This window comes from Phacochoerus africanus, chromosome 2, assembly GCF_016906955.1.
Source record: "Phacochoerus africanus isolate WHEZ1 chromosome 2, ROS_Pafr_v1, whole genome shotgun sequence".
NCBI classification, from domain to species: Eukaryota; Metazoa; Chordata; class Mammalia; order Artiodactyla; family Suidae; genus Phacochoerus; species Phacochoerus africanus.
The window spans coordinates 184,540,719-184,563,309 of NC_062545.1; the positions used below are offsets into that span (position 1 = coordinate 184,540,719).

General features: G+C 37.8%; 1 protein-coding gene and 2 pseudogenes across 1 annotated transcript in view; 2 read left to right on the forward strand and 1 right to left on the reverse strand.

Moving 5' to 3' along the window:
* The window catches only part of ERO1A (endoplasmic reticulum oxidoreductase 1 alpha), a 51,382-nt gene that overhangs the window by 20,161 nt on the left and 8,630 nt on the right, over positions 1-22,591 (reverse strand). Inside the window, exons 2-6 of the mRNA XM_047767343.1 lie at positions 19,106-19,225; positions 17,976-18,059; positions 11,841-11,879; positions 441-517; positions 266-339 (exon numbers count right to left, since the gene is read on the reverse strand). Coding sequence (XP_047623299.1) covers positions 266-339; positions 441-517; positions 11,841-11,879; positions 17,976-18,059; positions 19,106-19,225 — 394 coding nt within the window. The remainder of the gene's footprint in view (positions 1-265; positions 340-440; positions 518-11,840; positions 11,880-17,975; positions 18,060-19,105; positions 19,226-22,591) is intronic.
* Positions 4,924-5,409, forward strand: LOC125119832 (NADH dehydrogenase [ubiquinone] 1 beta subcomplex subunit 3-like; annotated as a pseudogene).
* Positions 9,446-10,717, forward strand: LOC125119831 (dnaJ homolog subfamily A member 1-like; annotated as a pseudogene).

Here is a 22,591-nt window from a genome sequence, read left to right on the forward strand (position 1 = left end):
AAACAAAGGTTGGAGTTCTTATTATGCCTCAGTGGTTAGCGAACCTGACTAGCAACCATGAGGATGCGGGTTCGATCCCTGTCCCCACCCTATGGGTTAAGGATCTGGTGTTACCCAGAGCTGTGGTATAGGTCAAAGATGCAGCTCTGTTCTGGTGTCGCTGTGGCTGTGGTATAGGCCAGTGGCCTCAGCCCCAATTAGAGCCCTAGTCTGGGGCCCTCCATATGCCGCGTGTGTGACCCTAAAAAGACAAAAAATGTTATACCATCAGCTTCACAGAAGTTGTCTGAGGAATCATCATGCTTGGTCCACTGAAGAACAGCCTTCTGCGTTTCCTCACTTTAGACAAAGAAAATAAATACTGTTATTCCTTTTCTTAAATTAACTTCACATTAAAGATACATAAAGCACTACTGAAAAAAAAAAAAAAAAAAAAAAACCTCAGCGATTCATCCACAGCTCCAAGTCGTTCAGCTTGCTCACATTCTTCAATTAGATTATTGGCTTCTTCAGAATACTAAAACAAAAGGGAAATAAGTAGAATTCAACTTTTTGCATTTTTAAAACTTTAAGAAAGAATTTCAAAGGAATTTGAGGTTCTTTTATACCTGGCACCATCCCCTTGGCTTCAAAACTTGAAGAAGGAAAAAAAAAAAAAAGCCACACATTCCTACTGAACTATAAAATTAGTAAAAGGCTTTGTCCTTTGTTGTACTGGAGAACATAATTTACAATTATATTCACAAAATAAAGACTACAGTCTAATAGCAACTCATCATCAAAATGTTCACTAAGAAAATCTTTGAGGCTGAGGAACACTTGGCAAGGAGTAATGAGGCAATGTCCCACTTTTCTAATGTCCTAATTGTGAGCATCAGTTTTCTCTTCCGTAATAAGTTGTTGGACTAGGTTGTGTGTGTCTACGATCCATGTCTACTCTAAAGGCCATGATTCTAAAAATGCCCTGGAGGAGTTCCCTGGTGGCCTAGCAGTTAAGGATTCAGCATTGTCACTGCTGTGGCTCAGGTTCAATCTCTAGGCCAGGAACTTTCATGTGCTACAGGTGCAGTCAAGAAAATTAAACGTCATTTAATTTTAAAAAATAAAAATGCCCTGGAGCCTACCAAGTCTTTTATAAAAGTACTCCAATATGTTTAGGTACTTAAAATATATTCTTTAACAACCACATTTCTTATCAATATTGAAGTCAGTATATATGTTTGTGTGTGAGTGTACATGCATATACATACAGATATTCTGCTAGCCGTGTACATGGCACCAGGGAAGTGAGTGTGGATCATGAGATTTCACAACACACCAGTCACTACCACAAAGAGCTGAAAGACAACATCGGAAGCAGAAGGCCCTAAATTCAATCACTCAACAAGTACCAGGTTCTATCATGTCCTTAACATTAGGATAAGCAAGCAAATAACTGTCCAGACTAGACACTTTGGAGGATAAAAGGGAACATTAAAATAATTAAATTTATATAATTTTTGAAATACTTATTTGCTGAATTACATCTGTGTCACTATATTAGTTGACCTAAACATAGTTCAAGAACTACTTTCAAAACTAAAATTCTTTAATACATAATTAAATATTAGTGGGTAAAGGGATATGATGTATTCAACCTGTTCTCAAATGGTTCAGAAAACAGAATATGTATACAGAAAAAGCATGCTATTGAGTTCCCGTCGTGGTGCAGTGGAAACGAATCCGACTAGGAACCATGAGGTTGTGGGTTCAATCCCTGGCCTTGCTCAGTGGGTTAAGGATCCGGCGTTGCCATGAGCTGTGGTGTAGGTTGAAGATGCGGCTCAGATCTGGCATTGCTGTGGCTGTGGTGTAGGCTGGCAGCTACAGTTCCAATTAGACCCCTAGCCTGGGAACCTCCATATGCCATGGGTGTGGCCCTAAAAAGACAAAAAAAGAAAAAGAAAAGAAAAAGCATGCTATAACAAATGAGTCAAAATATTAAAAATCAGAGAATGTTTATAAAAAGTGTACAAAATTTCTCTAATCTTGCGACTTTTCTGTAAGTTAGAAATTACTTCAAAAAGTTAAAAACACTTATCAAAAAGTAGACAAAATTTGTTCAAAAGATAACATATACTCAGGTATTTTAATCTATCTATATATATTTAAAACAAAAAATTTCAAACTATATGATTATGATTACCTGAATATTAAACATAAGCAAAATAACTACCCTTAGTCCCTAGTAATTTTACTAATATTCACAGTAGTGACAAATGTTTTCCTTCAACAAAATGAACTTCCAAAAGTTTTACTTTGAGTCCATCGACTGAATGAAAAAAATCAAACAATTTCTGGAATTAAATGATTTTCTATTTGAAATAGCTATTTATATTTTAAATATAATTTAATCATGCACAAAGCTCTGCAATGGAACCAACACATTAATAGCTTCACTCCTTCTGTATGAATAAGAAAATGCAGAATCAAAAATGAGCAAAATCAGTTTCGATCCAAGATGGAAAAAGTACAGAACAGCGGTTGCCTCTGAGGAAGCAGTAGAATTGGCTGGGACAGAGTATAAAACAACTTTTTAGGGTAACAGCAATATTCTATATAGAAATAGAAGCCCAAGTTACATAGGTGTATGTATTTAACAAATGCACACTTAAGATCTGTGCACTTCATTGTATGTTAATTTTACTAAAAGTACATGTAAGCAAATATCAGACTATACTTAATGATCTAATTCTAATTATGTGTATATATCTAGTTACTGACATACTTAGAGCAATGTGTACTGATGCTCACAAATTACTTTGAAATGTATCCAAAAAATAAGATGATTTAATGGCTGGCTAGAAGGATGGATAGATGGATGGATATGTAGTAAAATAAACTTATGAAAATGTTAATGGTAGAATTTAGGTGATGAGTACAAGAGTGTTCACAGGAAAACTCCTTCAACTTTGCTGAATGTATGAAATTTTTCATAATTAAATATCAGGAAAATTTAATTTAGAACAGTTACTTGTTTAAATGAAAAATTACATATCCCAGAATGATATATAAATGCACCCTCTGCAGTTACACATGTTAAGTTGTTGTTTTAGACACAGTCTTCTTTTTTTTTGGCCACACCTGTGGCATGCAGAAGTTCCAGGGCCAGGGATCAAACCCATGCCACAGCAGTGACAATGCCAGATCCTTAACCTGCTTAACCATCAGGGAACTCCCTAGACACAGTCTTCTTAAAACAACCACTAACTCACAAAGTAGATGCTCAGGCTCTGTTGGCAGTCTGTGTGTTCTGATTTTTCATATGATCAGTGATATTTCTATGGCCCTTATGGATAGTAAACAATGACCTTTGTGCAAGTTATACATCATCATCAACTGTTGTGAGAAACAGAAATTCAGCACTTCATTTTCATTAAACGTGCACTTCCTTTTTCTTTTTTTAGTTATTTCAGCCAAAAGGACTCACTGTAAAATTTAAAAAGTACTAAATGGTAATACGTGGTTGATTTACACTATGGAGTGAATAAAGCCACTATAAAAGACTACTCTCTCTATACAGGATTTCTTATCCTCTGTTTCCCATATGAATTTCTCATAAGCCTAACCTATAATTTCCCAGGTTACTCACTGACCGACCAGTCAAAAGGCAGCCTGGCAGCTTAAATATATCACACGCATAATACATGCCACAGTACAAACAGCTGCTAATTCCACAAGATTAGCAGCGCAGCAGTGTCTAATGCATCTCCCCCCAGATGCCAAGACTGTAAGACGTAGCTGTCCCCAGCCAATGGTGACTGACTATAATCATTATATCAGCAGTCACCCACTATATTGCCTTTGAAAGCAAGGTTTAGTTTCTTTACCTCTAGAAAAGGTCTGGAGAAGAAGGACAAGTTATAATTGGTCACCTTTGTGTTAAAGCATAACACAACTCTTTAGTGTTACACACATCTCAAATATAAGAAAGGAGACAAGAGAAGAAGTTATCTAGAAATATGAAGTATTTGGTTAACCAAATCCATTGTAACTTATTTTAATGCAACTGTTGATATTTTATTTAAAAAATTAAAAACTCAAGACAAAGAATAAATCAGGCAGGATGCCAGAACAACAGGCATAAACTGGTTCTGTTCCAGCAAGCTTTGTCATAGGGTCACTTTGTTTGTTCCTGTTACTCTATAAGGGCTTTGGATTTTACTCCAAAGGAGACAAGACACTTTAAACAGAAAAGAAATACAATCTGATTTTTTTGTTTAAAAAAATCACTCTGCCCACTATCTTTAGAACAGACTACAGAAAGGCAAGGGTAGAAGTACACAGACCATTTAAGAAGTAGGCATTATTTACTGCAATAATCTAGACAAGAGTGATAATGGCTTGAAATAGGCAGTTAGCAATAAAGATTGTAAGATTCAGGTGTTCCCGTCATGGCTCAGTGGTTAACGAATCCAACTAAGAACATGAGGTTGCGGGTTTGGTTCCTGGCCTTGCTCAGTGGGTTAAGGATCTGGCATTGCAATGAGCTGTGGTGTAGGTTGTAGATGCGGCTCGGATCCCACGTTGCTGTGGCTCTGGCGTAGGCCAGCGGCTACAGCTCCAATTGGACCCCTGGCCTAGGAACCTCCATGTACCATGGGAGCGGCCCAAGAAACAGCAAAAAAGACAAAAAAAAAAAAGATTGTAAGATTCTGGGTGTATTTTGAAACCATGTAACCACAAATCAAATATGTTCACCAAAAAGGCCTAGAAACAATGACAATCAAATAAAAATTAGCACCCCAATGGCCAAGGTTATTATCACTAAATATCATTCCCACTAAAAGAGCTAGGGTTCCTTAGAAAAGTGGTTAATTCCAAGACTGAAACAAGAAAAGTACAATATAAACCTACACCAGGCCTCCGGCTGGGGGGTTGAATGTTGAGTGTCCTGAGAGGTCAGATTGCTGTCAGAAAGTTTATGCGATCCGTATGTATTAACCACAGTAGCACTACATAATAAAAGAATCACCTGAAAAAAGCAGTTTTCCTATAGACATGGCCCATGGATGTGGACATGAACATGGTCATAGTAAAATGGAACTTCCAGATTATAAATAGTGGAAGATAGAAGGGACACCATTAGAAACTGTCCAGGAGAAGAGGACTAAGGGATCCATGGGGCCGCAATGAAGCTTGGAGATTCTCTGGTGGCTTTGCAAACAATGTTTCCTTTGTTGGTGCATTATTAAAAGGATTCAAATGGGGGTTTGCTGCATTTGTGGTAGCTGTAGGGGCTGAAAATTAATTACCTGGAGTCCCAGAACAAAGATAAGAAGCATCACTGAAGATAACATCTGGAAGTATCTTTTAATGTTTTCTTAAGTCTCTTATGGAAAGATTTCTTCATTGTAGCCTACTCGCCTGTGTGTTTGTTCCTTAAAGAATACTAGTAAGATTTAATAAAATAAGAATACACGTTAAAAAAAAAAAAACCTATACCAGAGTTCCCATCGTAGCGCAGTGGAAATGAATCCGACTAGGAACCATGAGGTTGAGAGTTCAATCCCTGGCCTTGCTCAGTGGGTTAAGGATCTGGTATTGCCGTGAGCTGTGGTGTAGGTTGCAGACACGGCTCGGATCTGGCATTGTTGTGGCTCTGGTGTAGGCTGGCAGCAAACAGCTCCGATTAGACCCCTAGCCTGGGAATCTCCATATGCAGTGGGTATGGCCCTAAAAAAAGGGACAAAAAGACCCCCCAAAAAAGGACAATATAAACCTATACCATCTTTTCATAATAGAAAGCAAAAAATCTGGGGTAATCTCAAAAGACAACAATTCTAACTTGAAGGAGCTTCTAGAGACCAAAGATGGAACAATTCAAGCATTAAAATAAATAATGACTCAATGACTAGAAAAGATTCCAATACATTAAAAAGTCAAAACTTAGAAGTTTATGTTAATGCTTAAAAAGAAAAACCTTATTGGGCATCTTTGGAGGATGCTGGGGGATCAATTCACAATTATTCTAAAAGCAAACAAAGGAAAAGAATGAAGCATTTATTCTATGTAATTTTATATAAACTATATTTTAAGGCATCCAGAGAGTTGATACGATCTTTATACAATAAAAATAGATAGTAATATAGAAAGAATGAGAAAATTAGAATATCAAAAATTTCAAACCCCTAATGAAATAATGCAACTAGGTAATAATCATCAAAACTGATAAAACTTTCAGGTAAAAAGCTAGTAGAGAACCTTATCATGGACATATAATGACACCAATAATCAATCTTAACATCATAAAAAAAAAAGAGGAAACCAGACATTGTGTCTTCTGATGTGATATAACAGTTAAATTTAAATTCATAGTTCATAGCAACTCCAATGAATATATATCAAAAAATCAACCAGAAGCCTTAATATCTAACTACAGGGACAGCCATATGCAAAGAATGAAACTAACCCCTTTCTTACCCTATATGCAAAAATCAACTCAAAATGGATTAAAGGCTTAAACTTAAGACCTGAAACCATAAAATCCCTAGAAGAAAAACATAGTGGGTAAGCTCCCTGGTGTCGGTCTTAGAAAAGATATTTTTGAAAACAAAAGCAAAAATAAACAAATAAGACTACATCAGACTAAAAGGCTTCTGTACAGCAAAGGAAACCGCTGACAAAATGAAAGGGCAGCCTACAGAATGGGGGAAAAAATGTGCAAATCAGTTATCTGATAAGGGGTTAATATCCATAATATGTAAGGAATTCACACGATTTAATGGCAAAAAAAAATCAAACAATTAAAAACTGCGCAGAGGAACTGAACAGACTTTCTACAAAGAACACATACAAATGAGGTACATGAAAAAGTGCTCAACTTCACTAGTCATTAGAAAAATGCACATCAAAACCATAAGATATCACCTCCCATCTCTTAGAACAACTATCATCAAAAAGACGAGATAATAAAGGTTGGCAAGGATATGGAAAAAGGAAACTATTGTGCACTGTTAGTGGGAATGTAAATTGGTGCAGCCACTATGGAAAACAGTATAAAGGTTCCTCAAAAAATTAAAAATGGAATTATCAAATGACCCAGCAATTCCTACTTCTGGGTATATATCCCAAGGAAATGAATACAAGATATCAAAGAGGAATCTGCACTCCTATATTCATTGCAGCATTCACAATAGTCAAGATATGTCTGTCACTGGATGAATGGGAAAAGATATGAGATATATATATAGTGGAATGTTATTCACCATGAGAAAGAAGGAAATCCTGCCATTTGCTACAACATGCATGGGCCTCGAGGCCATTGTGCTAAGTGAAATAAGCCAGACAAAGAAAGACAAATACTGCATGCTATATGTGGAATCTAAAAAAGTCAAACCCTCAAAAAGATACATGTACTCCAGTGTTCACTGCAGCACTATATACAATAGCCAAGACATGGAAAAAACCTAAATGTCCACTGACAGAGGAGTGGATAATGAAGATGTGGTACATATACACAGTGGAATATTACTCAGCCATTAAAGGAAAGCAATAACGGCATTTGCAGCAACATGGATGGACCTAGGAATTATCATGCTAAGTGAAAATCAGTCAGACAATGAGACACCATTATGTGCTATCATTTACATGTGGAATCTAAAAAAAAGGATACAATGAACTTCTTTGCAGAACAGATACTGACTCATAGACTTTGAAAAACGTATGTTTTCCAAATGAGACAGGTTGGGGGTTGGGGGGATGCACTAGGGGTTTGAGATAGAAATGATATAAAATTGGGTTGTGATGATCATGGTACAACTATAAATGAAAATAAAATTCATTGAGAAATTCTTTTAAAAAGGAAAAAATAAAAATAAAAAAAGGTCAAACTCATCAAAACAGAGAGTAGAAAAGTCATGGCCAAGGGGGGTGGGGAAAGCAGGAAGAGGTTATTAAAGGATACAGACTTTCAGCTATAAGAGGAATAAGGTCTGGAGTTCCTGTTGTGGCTCAGCGCTAACAAATCCAACTAGTATCCATGAGGATGCAAGTTCGATCCCTGGCCTTGCTCAGTGGGTTAAGGACCCAGCACTGCTGTGAGCTGTGGCTCAGATCTGGCATTGCTGTGGCTATGGCTGTGGCGTAGACCTGCAGCTGCAGCTCCAATTCAACCCCTTGCCTGGTAACTTCCATATGCCCCAGATGCACGCCTAAAAAGCAAAAAAAACAAAAACAAAAACAAAAACAAAAAACAAAAAACAAAACAAAAAAAACAGAAAGAAAGATAAATATGTGAGATAATGGATGGATGAGTTAATTTGATGGGCAGAATTCTTTCAAAATGTATGCTTGTATTAAATCATCACGATGTACATTTTAACTATCTTACAATTTTATTAGTCAATTATACTTCAATAAAGCAGAAAATAAATGATTTTTAAAAGGGTGACTATGAATCTGATAAGCCTTAATACTTAATTACCATTTTATGGAAAATTAAGAGTGATGTGTTAAATGACATGACAGGATATAATCCACCAAATGTGGGGAATTCTATAGGATAATGATTCATTTCTTTCAATATATAAATGGCAAAGAAAGAAAAAAAAAGGAGGGAGGATAGATCTGAATTAAAAGAGACTTAAGAGCAGGAAATTTACAAGCAGTACCAGAAAGTAAGGAAGTACCAAAAAGGGGGGGGGGGGGGAGAAACAGTCATAGCGGTGTGTCAAAGGGACACAGGAGCCAAGTGAAAAAGCTCCAAATGGTGACAACCATACTGATTTGAACAACAAAATGTAGTTGTACTGGATTATAATCCAGGATATGAAATAAATACCCACAAGATAAAGAAATGGCTGAATGAATAGTAAATGGAGGGAGAAGATACAAATCTCTCACACTGAAGAATTCCAAACAATTTATATCCTCAAGATGTAGCACTCCTAAAATGTGGGCTGGCACCATAACTTCCTTCCAAAGAAAACAGTATGGAAAGAGCAGCAATGAGTAAATCTACAGTGGAGAAACCTGACAAAAGCTACTTCAGCCACATGATCAAGGTTAACAATAACCGTGATAAGGCATGCTGAAAGTATATACCACTGATATGATGTGATGAAATAGCACTTTTTTTTAACTCTGTGGTATTCCTTCCAAACACACATAACTCCAGTCTAATCATGAAAACGTATCAGACAAATCCCAGTTGAGGGACACTCTACAAGACCATACTCTTCCAAAATGCCTTATCAAAAACAAAGAAAATTTAGGTGGAACTTTCCAGAACGCTGGGTGAGAGGCAAAGGAGTGGCGGCTGCCCGAGCTGCGCACGGAAACACACTCCCCACATCGGCCAAGGGGGTGGGGAAAGCAGGAGGAGGTTGATTAAAGGATACAGACTTTCAGCTATAAGAGGAATAAGGTCTGGTGTTCCTGTTGTGGCTCAGCATTAACAAATCCCACATTGGCCTCCGCCTGTTCACCGGCTGTAGAAAATGGTGAAAGAGACCACTTACTATGATGTTTTGGGGGTCAGACCCAATGCCACCCAAGAAGAACTGAAAAAGGCTCACAGGAAGCTGGCCTTGAAGTACCACCCTGATAAGAATCCAAATGAAGGAGAGAAGTTTAAACAGATTTCTCAAGGTTACGAAGTGCTCTCTGATGTAAAGAAAAGGGAACCACATGATAAAGAGAACAGGCAATTAAAGAAGGTGGCGCAGGTGGTGGTTCTGGCTCCCCCATGGATATCTTTGATATGTTTTTTTGAGGAGAAGGAAGGATGCAGAGAAAGGAGAGGTAAAAATGTTGTGCATCAACTCTCAGTAACTTTAGAAGATCTATGTAATGGTGCAACAAGGAAAATAGCTCTGCAGAAGAATGTGATTTGTGGCAAATGTGAAGGCCAAGGTGGTAAGAAAGGAGCAGTAGAATGCTGTCCCAGTGGCCGAGGTACTGGAAAGCAAATAAGAATTCATCAAATAGGACCTAGAATGGTTCAGCAAATTCAGTCTGTGTGCATGGAGTGCCAGGGCCATGGGGAGTAGATCAGTCCTAAAGACAGATGTAAAAGCTGCAATGGGAGGAAGATAGTTTGAGAAAAGAAAATCCTAGAAGTTCATATTGACAAAGATATGAAAGATGGCCAGAAGATAACATTCCACGATGAGGTAGACCAAGAACCAGGACTGGAGCCAGGAGACATTATCATTGTTTTAGATCAGAAGGACCATGCCGTTTTTAGTCAACGAGGAGAAGACCTTTTTATGTGTATGGACATATAGCTGGTTGAGGCATTGTGTGACTTCCAAAAGCCAGTGTCTACTCTTGACAACGGAACCATAGTCATCACTTCTCATTCAGGTCAGACTGTCAAGCATGGCGATATCGAGTGTGTGCTAAATGAAGGCATGCCAATTTATCATAGACCATATGAAAAGGGCCACCTAATTACTGAATTTAAGGTGAACTTTCCTGAGAATGGTTTTCTCTCCCCTAATAAACTCTCTTTGCTGGAAAAGGTCCTACCTGAGAGGAAGGAAGCAGAAGAGACTGATGAAATGGACCAGGTAGAACTAGTGGACTTAGATCCAAATCAGGAGAGATGACGCCTTTGCAATGGAGCATATGAAGATGATGAACATCATCCTCGGGGTGGGGTTCAGTGTCAGACCTCTTAATGGGGCCAGTGAATAACGCTTACTGCTGGCATTTTATTTGTTGCAGTAGTGAGTGAGTGAAGGACTATAATCATAATATGCTCACTGCTTGGTATTGTTTTAATATTCAACTATAGCAGGGTTTTAAAAGTTAAATGAAGAATAAATTCAAATATAAAAGCTCTGGAAAAAAAAAAAGAAAGCAAGAAAAATCTGAGAAACTGTCACAGTCAAGAGGTGTCTAAGGAGACATGACAACCAAATGTAATGTGTTCAGGATGGGATCCTGGAACAGAAAAAGGACATTGGGTAGAAAACTAAGGAAATGTGAATTAAGTATGGACTTTAGTTTAGTGATAATATATCAGTATTGGCGCATTAATTGTAGCAAATATACCATGTTAATTATAGAGGAAACTGGGTATGGAATATATAGAAAATCTGTTTCTTTACAATTTTTCTGTAAATCTAAAACTAAAATATATTTAGATAGACTGTGAGTTTGGGGTTAGCAGATACAAAGTATTACATTTCGAATGGATAAGCAGTGAGGTTCTACTCTACAGCACAGGGAACTATAACTTTGGCTAGACCATGATGGAAGATAATGTGAGAAAATGAGTGTGTGTGCATGTGTGTGCGTGCGCATGTGAATGACTGCGTCTTTGCTATAGAGCAGAAACTGATACAACATTGTAAATTGACTATACTTTAATTATTTAAAAAGAGAGAGAGACATAAGAGACATCAACCAAATGCAATGGTGGAACATGGAATATGTTTGAATCCTGTTTCCGACATCAAGACATTTATGAAACAACTAGAGAAATCACACTGTGGCAATTGACTGTGGCAATGTGTTTCTCAGACTATCTTTAAAAATAATTGGGAGAATGGAGTGGGAAATACAGATGAAACAAGATTGACCACATATTGGTAACTGCTGAAACTGGGTGAAAGGTACAACAATTTTTTGTTTGTTTGTTTGTTTTTCCCCCTCTACTTTTATTTATCTTTCATACTTTCTGAACTGAAACGTTAAAGAAAACAAAATAGAATTAGAGCCACTAAGTACAAATAACTTTCAAGGGGCATCACTGTAAAGGGGAGTAGAGAAGTGGCGTAGTAGCTGGGAAATTAGTTTTTTTTTTACTTTTTGGTTAAATACTAGACAAATTAATAAGTATACGTACATACCTTATAGCTTGCAGATTTAATTCCATCGGGAATTTCATCCTGAAAAAAAAATTTAAATGCTTTTAGATGACATTTATTCTTTCTTCTGAAAAAATATTTTAAATTCTATGATTTATGAAAAAATGCATAGAAAAAATCATTGAAGTTATTTTTTAACAGAATAGTTAGGTGGTTTTTATATTATTTCTATAAAAGTAAACAAAAAATTCAAGTTATGCTATGGATTGTTTGCACATATTATATTACAAATGGAAATGTAAAAATAGTCACCTAGCCATTATTCCTTTTAATGCTCAAAATGTCCCACATTTGGCCCTAGGAGACCCTTAAGTCCTGGCTTGATATTTGCACCCGTGTCTTTTTGATATTGCCCCAGTAATCTTTTTGTTTGTCTTAATTTTTTCTTTTTGGGGCTGCATCTGTAGAATATGAAAGTTCCCAGGCCAGGGGTCAAATGGGAGCTGCAGCTTCAGGCCCTATGCCACAGCCAGGGCAACACTGGATCTGAGCCACATCTGTGACCTAGGCCACCACAGCCTGCAACGACACCAGATCCTTAACTCACTGAGTGAGGCCAGGGATCGAACCTGCATCCTCACAGAGATGATGTTGGGTCCTTAACCAGCTGAGCTACAACAGGAATTCCCTGCCCCCAATAATCTTTAGCACATTGTTTTGTTTTCTGTTAGGACAAGATAATCCAGGCTCATCTTAGGTATTGTTCCAGTCTTAGAATAAACATTTTTTTAAGGAGCTCTAGTTCTTTTCAGAGGAAAACAGTACTAGTTTTTAGTTCTATGTTGGCCACAACCTATCTGTCTGTCCTCAAAGTGATGCTGTGAGTAGAGATAATGATGTATGTGGGAGAACTCTGTAAATTGCTGGGTCCTACCTTAATGCTAAGTATATTCCTGAAATAGATGACACTTGCCCAAAGGGAAGGACCCACATGGAGATAATCACTTTACTGTGTACCCTTCCAGACTTTGAACTAGGTCAGTGTACAGCCTTTTCCTATGGCCAGATATTTATTTAGATGGTTTCTAATTTTTTCATATAGTAAACCATGCCAAATTTATAGACTGATTTCAACAGAACTGACTTTTTTACACTATTGAGTACTACTTTATGGTCATCTTTGAACATCTACCCAATTATTGTAAAAAGTGAAATTCTCAGTAGAATTGCTAAATCAAAAGATATGTACATTTTTAACTGTTTGAATATATTTGCCAAATTGATCTCCCTAAAGACTTAACTGCCAGAGTGCTCATTTCTTATTCCCAGCCTAACACTGGATATTGTTATTCTTTTTATGTTGGTCAATTAATAATGGGTGAAAAAAACATTGTTCTCATTTTAAAGGGAATAAATAACCATCCTTTCAACTGATAGAGAGATTCCACCCTCTATGGGCAGACAGTCTGCCTCATTCAAATATTCTCTGAAATCAAAGGTACAAATCAAAAGACATGGATTTTAAAGTTCCAAGTATGAGGAAGAGAATTTCAATTTTTATTATTTTCCTATCTCCTCTGGGTCTCAAAGTATAACCTGAACCAAGTCTATACATGAACTAAAAAAAAAAAATCAGGAGTTCCCGTCGTGGTGCAGTGGTTAACGAATCCCACTAGGAACCATGAGGTTGCGGGTTCGGTCCCTGCCCTTGCTCAGTTAACGATCCGGCGTTGCCGTGAGCTGTGGTGTAGGTTGCAGACGCGGCTCGGATCCCGCGTTGCTGTGGCTCTGGCATAGGCCGGTGGCTACAGCTCCGATTCAACCCCTAGCCTGGGAACCTCCATATGCTGTGGGAGCGGCCCAAGAAATAGCAACAACAACAACAACAACAATAACAACAACAACAAAAGACCAAAAAAAAAAATCAGTGTTAACAAACAAAATTGATTTTGGTTCCTTGTTTAGCCCTAAAAGGTATTAATTAGCAAAACATCACCAGATGATCTTAAGTAGTGAATTAACTATGTTTAATGTTGTACATATATCAGGATAAGAAATAAATATTAATAGGAGCTCTCATCATGGCTCAGTGGTTAGCGAATCCATGAGGACTCAGGTTCAACCCCTGGCCTTGCTCAGTGGGTTAAGGATCCAGCATTGCCGTTAGCCGCAGTATTGGTTGCAGACATGGCTCAGATCTGGAGTTGCTGTGGCTGTGGTGTAGGCCAGCAGCTACAGCTTCGATTGGACCCCTAGCCTGGGAACCTCCATATACTGCTGGTGTGGCTTTAAAAAGACAAAAACAATTTATACATATATATAAATTGCTACTGGTGTGATAACTGCTCTGAATTTATGATGCTATGTCCTTTTGTCAGATGCACAGTGAAGAATATAATAGTGAGATGTCAAGACATAAGTAACATACAATATAAATGCTAGACAGGAAAGTTGATTATTTAGGCTGAAGCAAGTATTTCGAAGTATTTGAAATGTTTTTTTTTTTTTGGCTTTTGTCTTTTTTGTTGTTGTTGTTGTTGCTATTTCTTGGGCCGCTCTCGTGGCATATGGAGGTTCCCAGGCTAGGGGTCGAATCAGAGCTGTAGCCACCGGCCTACGCCAGAGCCACAGCAACGCGGGATCCGAGCCGCGTCTGCAACCTACACCACAGCTCACGGCAACGCCGGATCGTTAACCCACTGAGCAAGGGCAGGGACCGAACCTGCAACCTCATGGTTCCTAGTCGGATTCGTTAACCACTGCGCCACGACGGGAACTCCCTGAAATGATTTTTTTAATCACTCTTTGGTTCTGACAGACTGCCCTATATAGGAACTACTAGAACTGAGACCAGGCTTGTCCTAAGAAGAATGAAAATAGCTCACTCCCTTTTGTCACTCAGAGTGGAATTTCTTGGTGTCTCTATCCTCTGCCCTCCCTACCCTCTCCTCCCCAGCGTATATGCCTTCAGTGTGTCTATTATTGGCCTATTACATTTGTATTGAAATGATCACTTCGTGCTTCTCTCCCCTACTAAACCATAGCTCTTCAAGATAAGTGCTCATCTTGTATGCCCAGGTCCAGGCATACAGTCGGCCTTCAAAAAATATTCATTATTAAACCAAATTACATTCAATTGCTAACTGCTATTCCTTTAACAGTCTCTTCTCCATCTCCTCATCTTCCACTCCCTGCTATCCATGATATTGGAAGTTATCGTCCTTCTTTCTTTTTTTTTTTTTTCTTTCTTTTTTATGGCCACACCAGCAACATATGGAAGTTCCTGGGCCAGGGGTCAAATTGGAGCTGCAGCTGCAGCCTACGCCTCAACCACATTAACACCAGATCCAAGCCACATCTGCAACCTAGGCCGAAGCTCACAGCAACACCAGATCCTTGACCCACTGAGCAAGGCCAGGGATTGAACCTGCATCCTTAAAGAGGCAAGGTCGGGTCCTTAACCTGCTAACCCACAATGGGAACTCCTGCTAGTTATCTTTCTAAATCTTGGGTCTAATCATGGCATTCCTCAACTACACTAAAATATAAGAACATCTTTAGGTGAATAAACCTAAAATCTTTTAATTTCCTTTTAAAGAAAAAGCCTTCTCTTCATCAAGAAACCAGTTCAAGGGAAAAAAAAAAAAGTGAATTGGCATGAAAATCACTTGGCTTCAGTTCTCCAGAAGGTGAAATAAGTAGATTCTGTCTCAGTTTCTCAGTACAAATTGCTGACTTCCACCTGACTTTTTTTTTTTTAGCATTTCTATGTGCTCAGGTCAAATAATAAGCATCTAAGTTATAGCATTTCTTAAATGCTCGACTTGGTTCTTTTCTCTAGAATTTACAATAAAATGGGTCTCATCTGTCACTCTGTCAACCTGGGAATCAATAAACTATCATTCTATGCTAAGCTCTTCTCAGGCGTTCTGTCCCCTCCCATCTCCTTCTGAAGGTGGCAGCCCCTACTTCTAGCCTTCATGAACGATAATCACAAGTAATGCTATTTCAAGATGAGATTCAAATTTGCAATAACTGCCAAACTGCTTGTTCTGACTAATGTTAAGAATAGCCCATTTAATGTACAAGCGCAATTAAATGCCTTTAATAAGCATCTACCATATTTTTAGCATTTTTTAAAAGCCACATAAAAAAATAATTGGTTAATTTGAATTTCTCCAACTCTTTTTCCTATTACATGCTTGAACTAATGAAATATAATGAAACCTTTACATTGATGTCATTTTAATGATATGCTTATGCTTAATCATAGCAAGACAAGGTGTTACATAAGTCAATCCTTGAATTTTCAAATATCTCTGTCTACGAGGATTAATATAGCCAAAAACTTTATACACTTTATCGTTGCCTTAACTCCATATGCTAGATAGGTCTGTGTAGCAATAGTTAAATGTATATAAATAAACTGCCCAAAACTATACTACTACTTCACACCTATTGGCTATTATCCAAAACAGAAATAGCAAGTGTTAGCAAAGATGTGGAAAACTGGAACTCTTGCACAGTGCTAATGAGAATGTAAAATGGTGCAGTCACTACGGATGATAGCATGGTGTTGTCATAAATTGAATGTAGAATTAATAAATGACACAGCAATTACATTTTTGAGTGGATACCCAAAAAAGTTGAAAGTAGGGATGGAAACATGTATTTGTACACCCATGTTCACAGAAGTATTATTCACAGTAGCCAAGAGATGGAAACAACCCAAAAGCCAATCAATGGGTGAATGCATAAACAAAATGTAGCTTTCATATCCAGTGGAATATTACTCAACCTTTAAAAGAAATAAAATTCTAATACATGCCACATTATGGGTAAACCTTGAAAACTTTACACTAAGTGAAATAAGCCAGACACAGTGGGACACATATTATAATGACTCTCCTTATATGAGGTCTCTAGAAGAGTCAAATTCATAGAGAAAGAAAGTAAAATCATGGTTGCCAGGGGCTAAAGGAGAGGGGAATAGGGTGTTATTGTTTAATGAGGATGGGCTTTCAGTTTGGGAAGATGAAAGAGTTCTGGAGATGGATGGTGGTGATGGTTGCATGACGATGTGAGTGTATTTAATGCCAATGAACTGTATACTTAGAAATGGTTAAAATAAAATGGTAAATCTTATGTATATTTTATCATAATAAAAAAATAAAATAAAAAAAAACATAGTTTTAAGAAAAAAACCCCACTTCATTAAAAAGGGTAAAATTCTCTTTCAGAGAATTTTAATTTAATTTTAATTAAATAATAAATAATAATAAATAAAATAAAAAATAAAATAATAATAATAAATAAAATTTAAAAACATACTTTTAAGAAAAAAAACCCACTTCATTAAAAAGGGTAAAATTCTGCTTTCAGAGAATTTTAATTTAATTTTAATGCTCTGAGAATTCCTAGGTAAAGCCAGTGGTTTTGTCCAGACCATCCCCACCCAACAAAATCCAAGAAAAGTCATACATCCATGAAAAGAGGAGAGATTTTATTTATACTTTAATTAATTTTGTTTTTTTTTAATATTACAAACATAACTTTGGGTAAGACATAAGAAGAAAAACAAATACCAAGCCAAAAGAACTATTAATCTTACTAATAAAAGATGTTAACCACAAAATTTAACTTATGAAGACAGAATAATTCAAAATAGGTTATATTTGGTTTTTAACACCTTAATTTTCTAAGTATATTAGGTTTTTAATATGTTTATTTTATTTTATTGGAAAAAAGTCTTTATTAGAGGAAAGCAAACAGCTCCCAGGACAGCTGGGAGGGGGAAGAAGAGTCCCCCTCTCTATTGTCTTATAGGGGTTTTTATCCTTTAAAGATGGGGGTTACCAACATGGGGTCCAGAAAGATGTGGTTTTCTCCCATTGGGCTTGCCCAGTTACTTATATCAGTCCTTGACCACTTAGGGTCCTAGGGGTGGAAATGTCCCTAAGTCTCATGGTTTCTTTGCCCTTCTCTTCCCACAGACTGAGTCACAGAGGGTTAGAGATTAATGCGCATCTGGGCATAGGTACACTCCCTATTAATATACTATTTTAAATATATTTAACCTAAGGATGTAAATATTATTTTAATTATATTGGCCCCTTTCAAAAGTTGCAATTATTTGACAAAACATGGACGTTTCTTAAGTGCACATGCTGTTCTTACCGACTGACAAGGCTTGACAGCACAGTCCCTTCTTCCACACTGGTTGATATCATTCCAGAAAGGACATGGCCTTTTCAAGTTTACCTGTAAAAGAGTAATAGAAAAAAGTTACAAAAATAAGAGTCACAAGATTACAACAGACAGATATTGAATTATGATATTATAACCTGCTCATGTTACTGGCTGCAATTATTCTACTCCTTCCACTTGCCAGTTATCAGGTTTCAGTGATTATACAAATGCATAGCTGGTTTAAGTAAATTAGCCGACTTGGTTACAAAAACACAGTCTGCTACTAAACAGACCCTGAACGGAGGGCCACTGGGAGCCAAAGAAGCGCAAATCATCGCTGCCTGACTCCCAGTCTTTTAACGAAAGCAACAGCTAACAGACAACTGTGAACTCTGAATGTAACTACAGACTCCAATGATCAGGTTTTCTTAACTCTTTCAGTAGATATATTTCATGATAAAATGTCACAAGTGACTTATTAAAATAATACATGTCAGAATAAAGTCATGCTTCTCAAAAAAATTTTTTTTAATTAACTGGACTAAATCTGATGTTTTAGAATGTTATGAACAACTCATGACTTTGGTAACAATACAATAGTTTCTGTTCCAACTTCAGTTTAATCAACTAGTTTCTTACTCTAGAATTCAAACTCTGTTATTGAAATTAAAAGTATCTACTGAAGTTCCCGTCGTGGTACAGCAGAAACGAATCCAACTAGGAACCATGAGGTTGTGGGCTCGATCCCTGGCCTCAATCAGTGGGTTAAGGAACCAGTGTTGCTGTGAGCTGTGGTGTAGGTTGCAGATGTGCCTCGGATCTGCCATTGCTGTGGCTGTGGCGTAGGCTGGCAGCTACAGCTCTGATTAGACCCCTAGCCTGGGAACCTCCATATGCCATGGGTACAGCCCTAAAAGGACAAAAGACCCCCCCAAAAAAAGTATCTACTGTTGTTTCAGAACCACATGGTTCACTCTTATGACCTGCATTTTCCTAATATAGCCTTGATCAATTTTAAATAATAAGCACAATTTTAAAGCTTAGTAATCCCTAAGAAAATGTACTTATCCACCTATAAGTACTCCCATACAAAAAAATAAAATAAAAAATTTTAATACCTTGTAATACCTGAAGTAGTCACTTTCCAGAAGTTTTTGAAGTCTTGGGAAAAGTCTGTAGTTATTAAATCTATCAATGGTTTCAACATCACAGGTACAATCATCCAAGTAACCACTAACCTGTTACAAAGAAAATGGAATATTATTTCAAAATATCATAGCTTCAATAGGGTTTTTTCTTCACATGGTTATGATAAAAGAGCCCTCTCTTCAACCAACCCTTATCTTCCTTCCATAATTTTCTGAGATGGGATATGACCATAATCTTGTAATGCTATTGCTCTTACTATAAACCAAGAGGAATGGAGTGGATACCTTCTGAAGAGTGTACTGAGCTCATAATGACACACATACCCAAAGAGTCGGTCCCCTTCAGCCACTCTGTAATCTTGCCCCTCAAGCCTGACCAAGATGGGCATCTAACCCAATCCAGGTCATGGTCCCCTTTCCAGGAATCCAAAAGTGAGATTCAGAGGTCCCCATCACTGGACCAGAAAATATGTAAACTAAGTCTATATTCTATCATGTGAACAAAGGAGCAGATGAGCCAGTTAGTAGAGAGAGGAAGGATTCAAAAGATACACAGAGAAGCAGAGATAGGAGAAAGAGAACATGAGCCAGTTGCTCCCCTGGGTTTGCCTGCTCCCACTTTTGCCACCTTTCCTAAAGCCCAGGAGCATTCCCACCCTTGGCTTTCCTGAAACTATGTTCTTATAATTCAGTTGGCTCTGTCTTTATTTTAGTTTCCCGCAGGATGTGTAGGTCAGAGACAAACTTGGTGAAAGTATAAGAAGAAATGATACTGAATTTATAAGAGAAACAATAATTCGTTATAAGGATATGACAACCCTTCAAGTATTGACCATGATTTTTATAGATATGAAATTGTGCTTAGAAAGTACTTATCATTAGCGGAGTTCCCGTCATGGCTCAGTGGTTAACGAATCTGACTAGGAACCATGAGGTTGTGGGTTTGATCCCTGGCCTCGCTCAGTGGGTTAAGGATCCAGCATTGCCATGAGCCATGGTGTAAGTCGCAGACACGGCTCGGATCCTGCATTGCTGCGGCTCTGGTGTAGGCTGGCAGCTACAGCTTCTATTAGACCCCTAGCCTGGGAACCTCCATATGCCACAAGAGCAGCCCTAGAAAAGGCAAAAAGACAAAAAAAAAAATAGTGCTTATCATTAGCAATAAGGAGCAAATTATCCACTAAGCCAGTCCAGATCGCCATATGCCTAAAACTGGTATCTAAACTGTATTTACTAAATCAAACTATTAAATTATCATCAGATACAATGCAAAATTATAATCAATGTTATCAGTTGTGAAACTAAAATTCTTAGGTATTTATTTAGACCTAAGCAAACAGCTAACAAAATTAATTAAGCCTTGCTTTAAGTAACAAATGTATTATGATTCTTTAAACGAAACTAAAATTTTTATTTTTTGTAATATACAGCATGTTGCAGATCCTTACTATACTTTGGTCTGAGTATTTGCACTATATACTACTTTGGATTATATTTTAGGGAGACTTATCACAAAGAAAAATACTGAAAAATCTATTAGTAAGAAAGTAAATAAAGAATACTTTAATATTTAACTTAGGTGTTTTCCTTTAGGAATATGTAAAATCCTACTTTCAATTTAATTTAATTTTTTCTTCTTTCTTGGCCACCCTGAGGAATATGCATTTCCCAGACCAGGGGTCAGCTATAAGCTGCAATTGCCTCCTAGACTGCAGGTGTGGCAACGCAGGATCTTTAATTCACTGTGCTGGTGGTGGAATCAAACTTGCATCCTGGTGCTGCAGAGACCCCAGGGTCCTACTGTGCCACAGTGGGAACTCCTCATTTAATTTTAGAACATTACAAAAGAGGAGTGGAAAATTTTCACCTAAAACATAAGAATACTTTTCGATTATGGCAGCAATATTCAAGAGCTAAGTTTTTGTTTTGTTTTTATCAATTTGCCTAGACTTACTTGTTTTGGACTGAAGAACTCAGTTTCATGAAATCTGATCTACATATTTTGTCACTGTAATAATTATTTTCATTTCATATGCAAATTTGTCCTGGTTTCCTGCTAAAAATTCTCTGAGTATACAACAACCTTAGAGTCCTTATTTGGGGTGCCAACAAAACAAAAGTGCATATAACCTAGATGATTTGATTTCTCACACCTTTTTCTTTTGAGCCTTCAAAGCAAAACTTTTAAGAACATAAAATAAGATACTCTTTCTCCTCTTGGATACAAATTATTATACAAAGAATAACAGGCACAAAGACTATAAAGGCCAAAGGAGTACATGCCAGAGAGAGACATTAAACCACTAAAGAGGAGTTCCTGCTGTAGTGCAGCAGGTTAAGGATCTGGCATTGCCCCAGTGGTGGCATAGGTCACAGCTGTGGCTCAGATTCAATGCCTAGCCCAGGAAGTTCTGCATGTTGCAGGTGCAGCCGAAAAAAAGAGAGAAGGAAATAAAAGAAAATACCAAAGAAAAAACACAAAAAAATTAAGAGGAAGTGTTTGAAGCAATCCATTTCTCCCAACCCAACGAGAAATTCATTTTTAAGGTAAAAATCTATCCTTTGGTGCCTCAGGTATCAATCACCCCTGCTGGGTTAGCTATCTCTCCTACGTGCTCCTGTGACACTCCACATACTCCCACATAAGAATTACCTCACTGCATTGAATTTATCTGTTTCACTCCCACCCACTGGAGTTTAAAACTCTTAAGAGCAAAATCATGTTTGTTCATTTCTGTATCCCCAGTACCAAGCACTGTACTTTTAGAAAGTACACAGTAGACAGATGCTCAATAATTATTTATGAAATAGGTAGGTAACTGAGTGAATGAATGCTCTCCTCTGTACTCTCCCTCACTAGAGACCAGCACTGCACTGTGTACTTAATAATGATGCATTTCCATGTCACCTATGGTGGTAACTCAGTGCCCCAGGTCTCACCAGCTCAAGGGACAGGAATGCAGTCACAGAGCAGGGAAAACAAGCAGCAAAGCTAAACCACTTTTGTGTCCAACACTCTTCCGATCTATATCCTAATTACAGGGGCAACGATAAGAAGCCCCAAACCAGAAAGAAATGCAAGATACCGGGAGTTCCCATCGGGGCGCAGTGGTTAACGAATCCGACTTGGAACCATGAGGTTGCAGGTTCAGTCCCTGCCCTTGCTCAGTGGGTTAACAATCCGGCGTTGCCGTAAGCTGTGGTGTAGGTTGCAGACGTGGCTCGGATCCCGCGTTGCTGTGGCTCTGGCGTAGGCCGGCGGCTACAGCTCTGATTAGACTCCTAGCCTGGGAACCTCCATATGCCGTGGAAGTGGCCCAAGAAATGGCAAAAAGACAAAAAAAAAAAAAAAGAAAGAAATGCAAGATACCTCGAGAGCAGAGGTGGCATATCACCTAGAGGCCTCAAGGGAAGAGAAAGCAGGGCAATGGTAGATTTAAAAATCTCCTGTCCCTT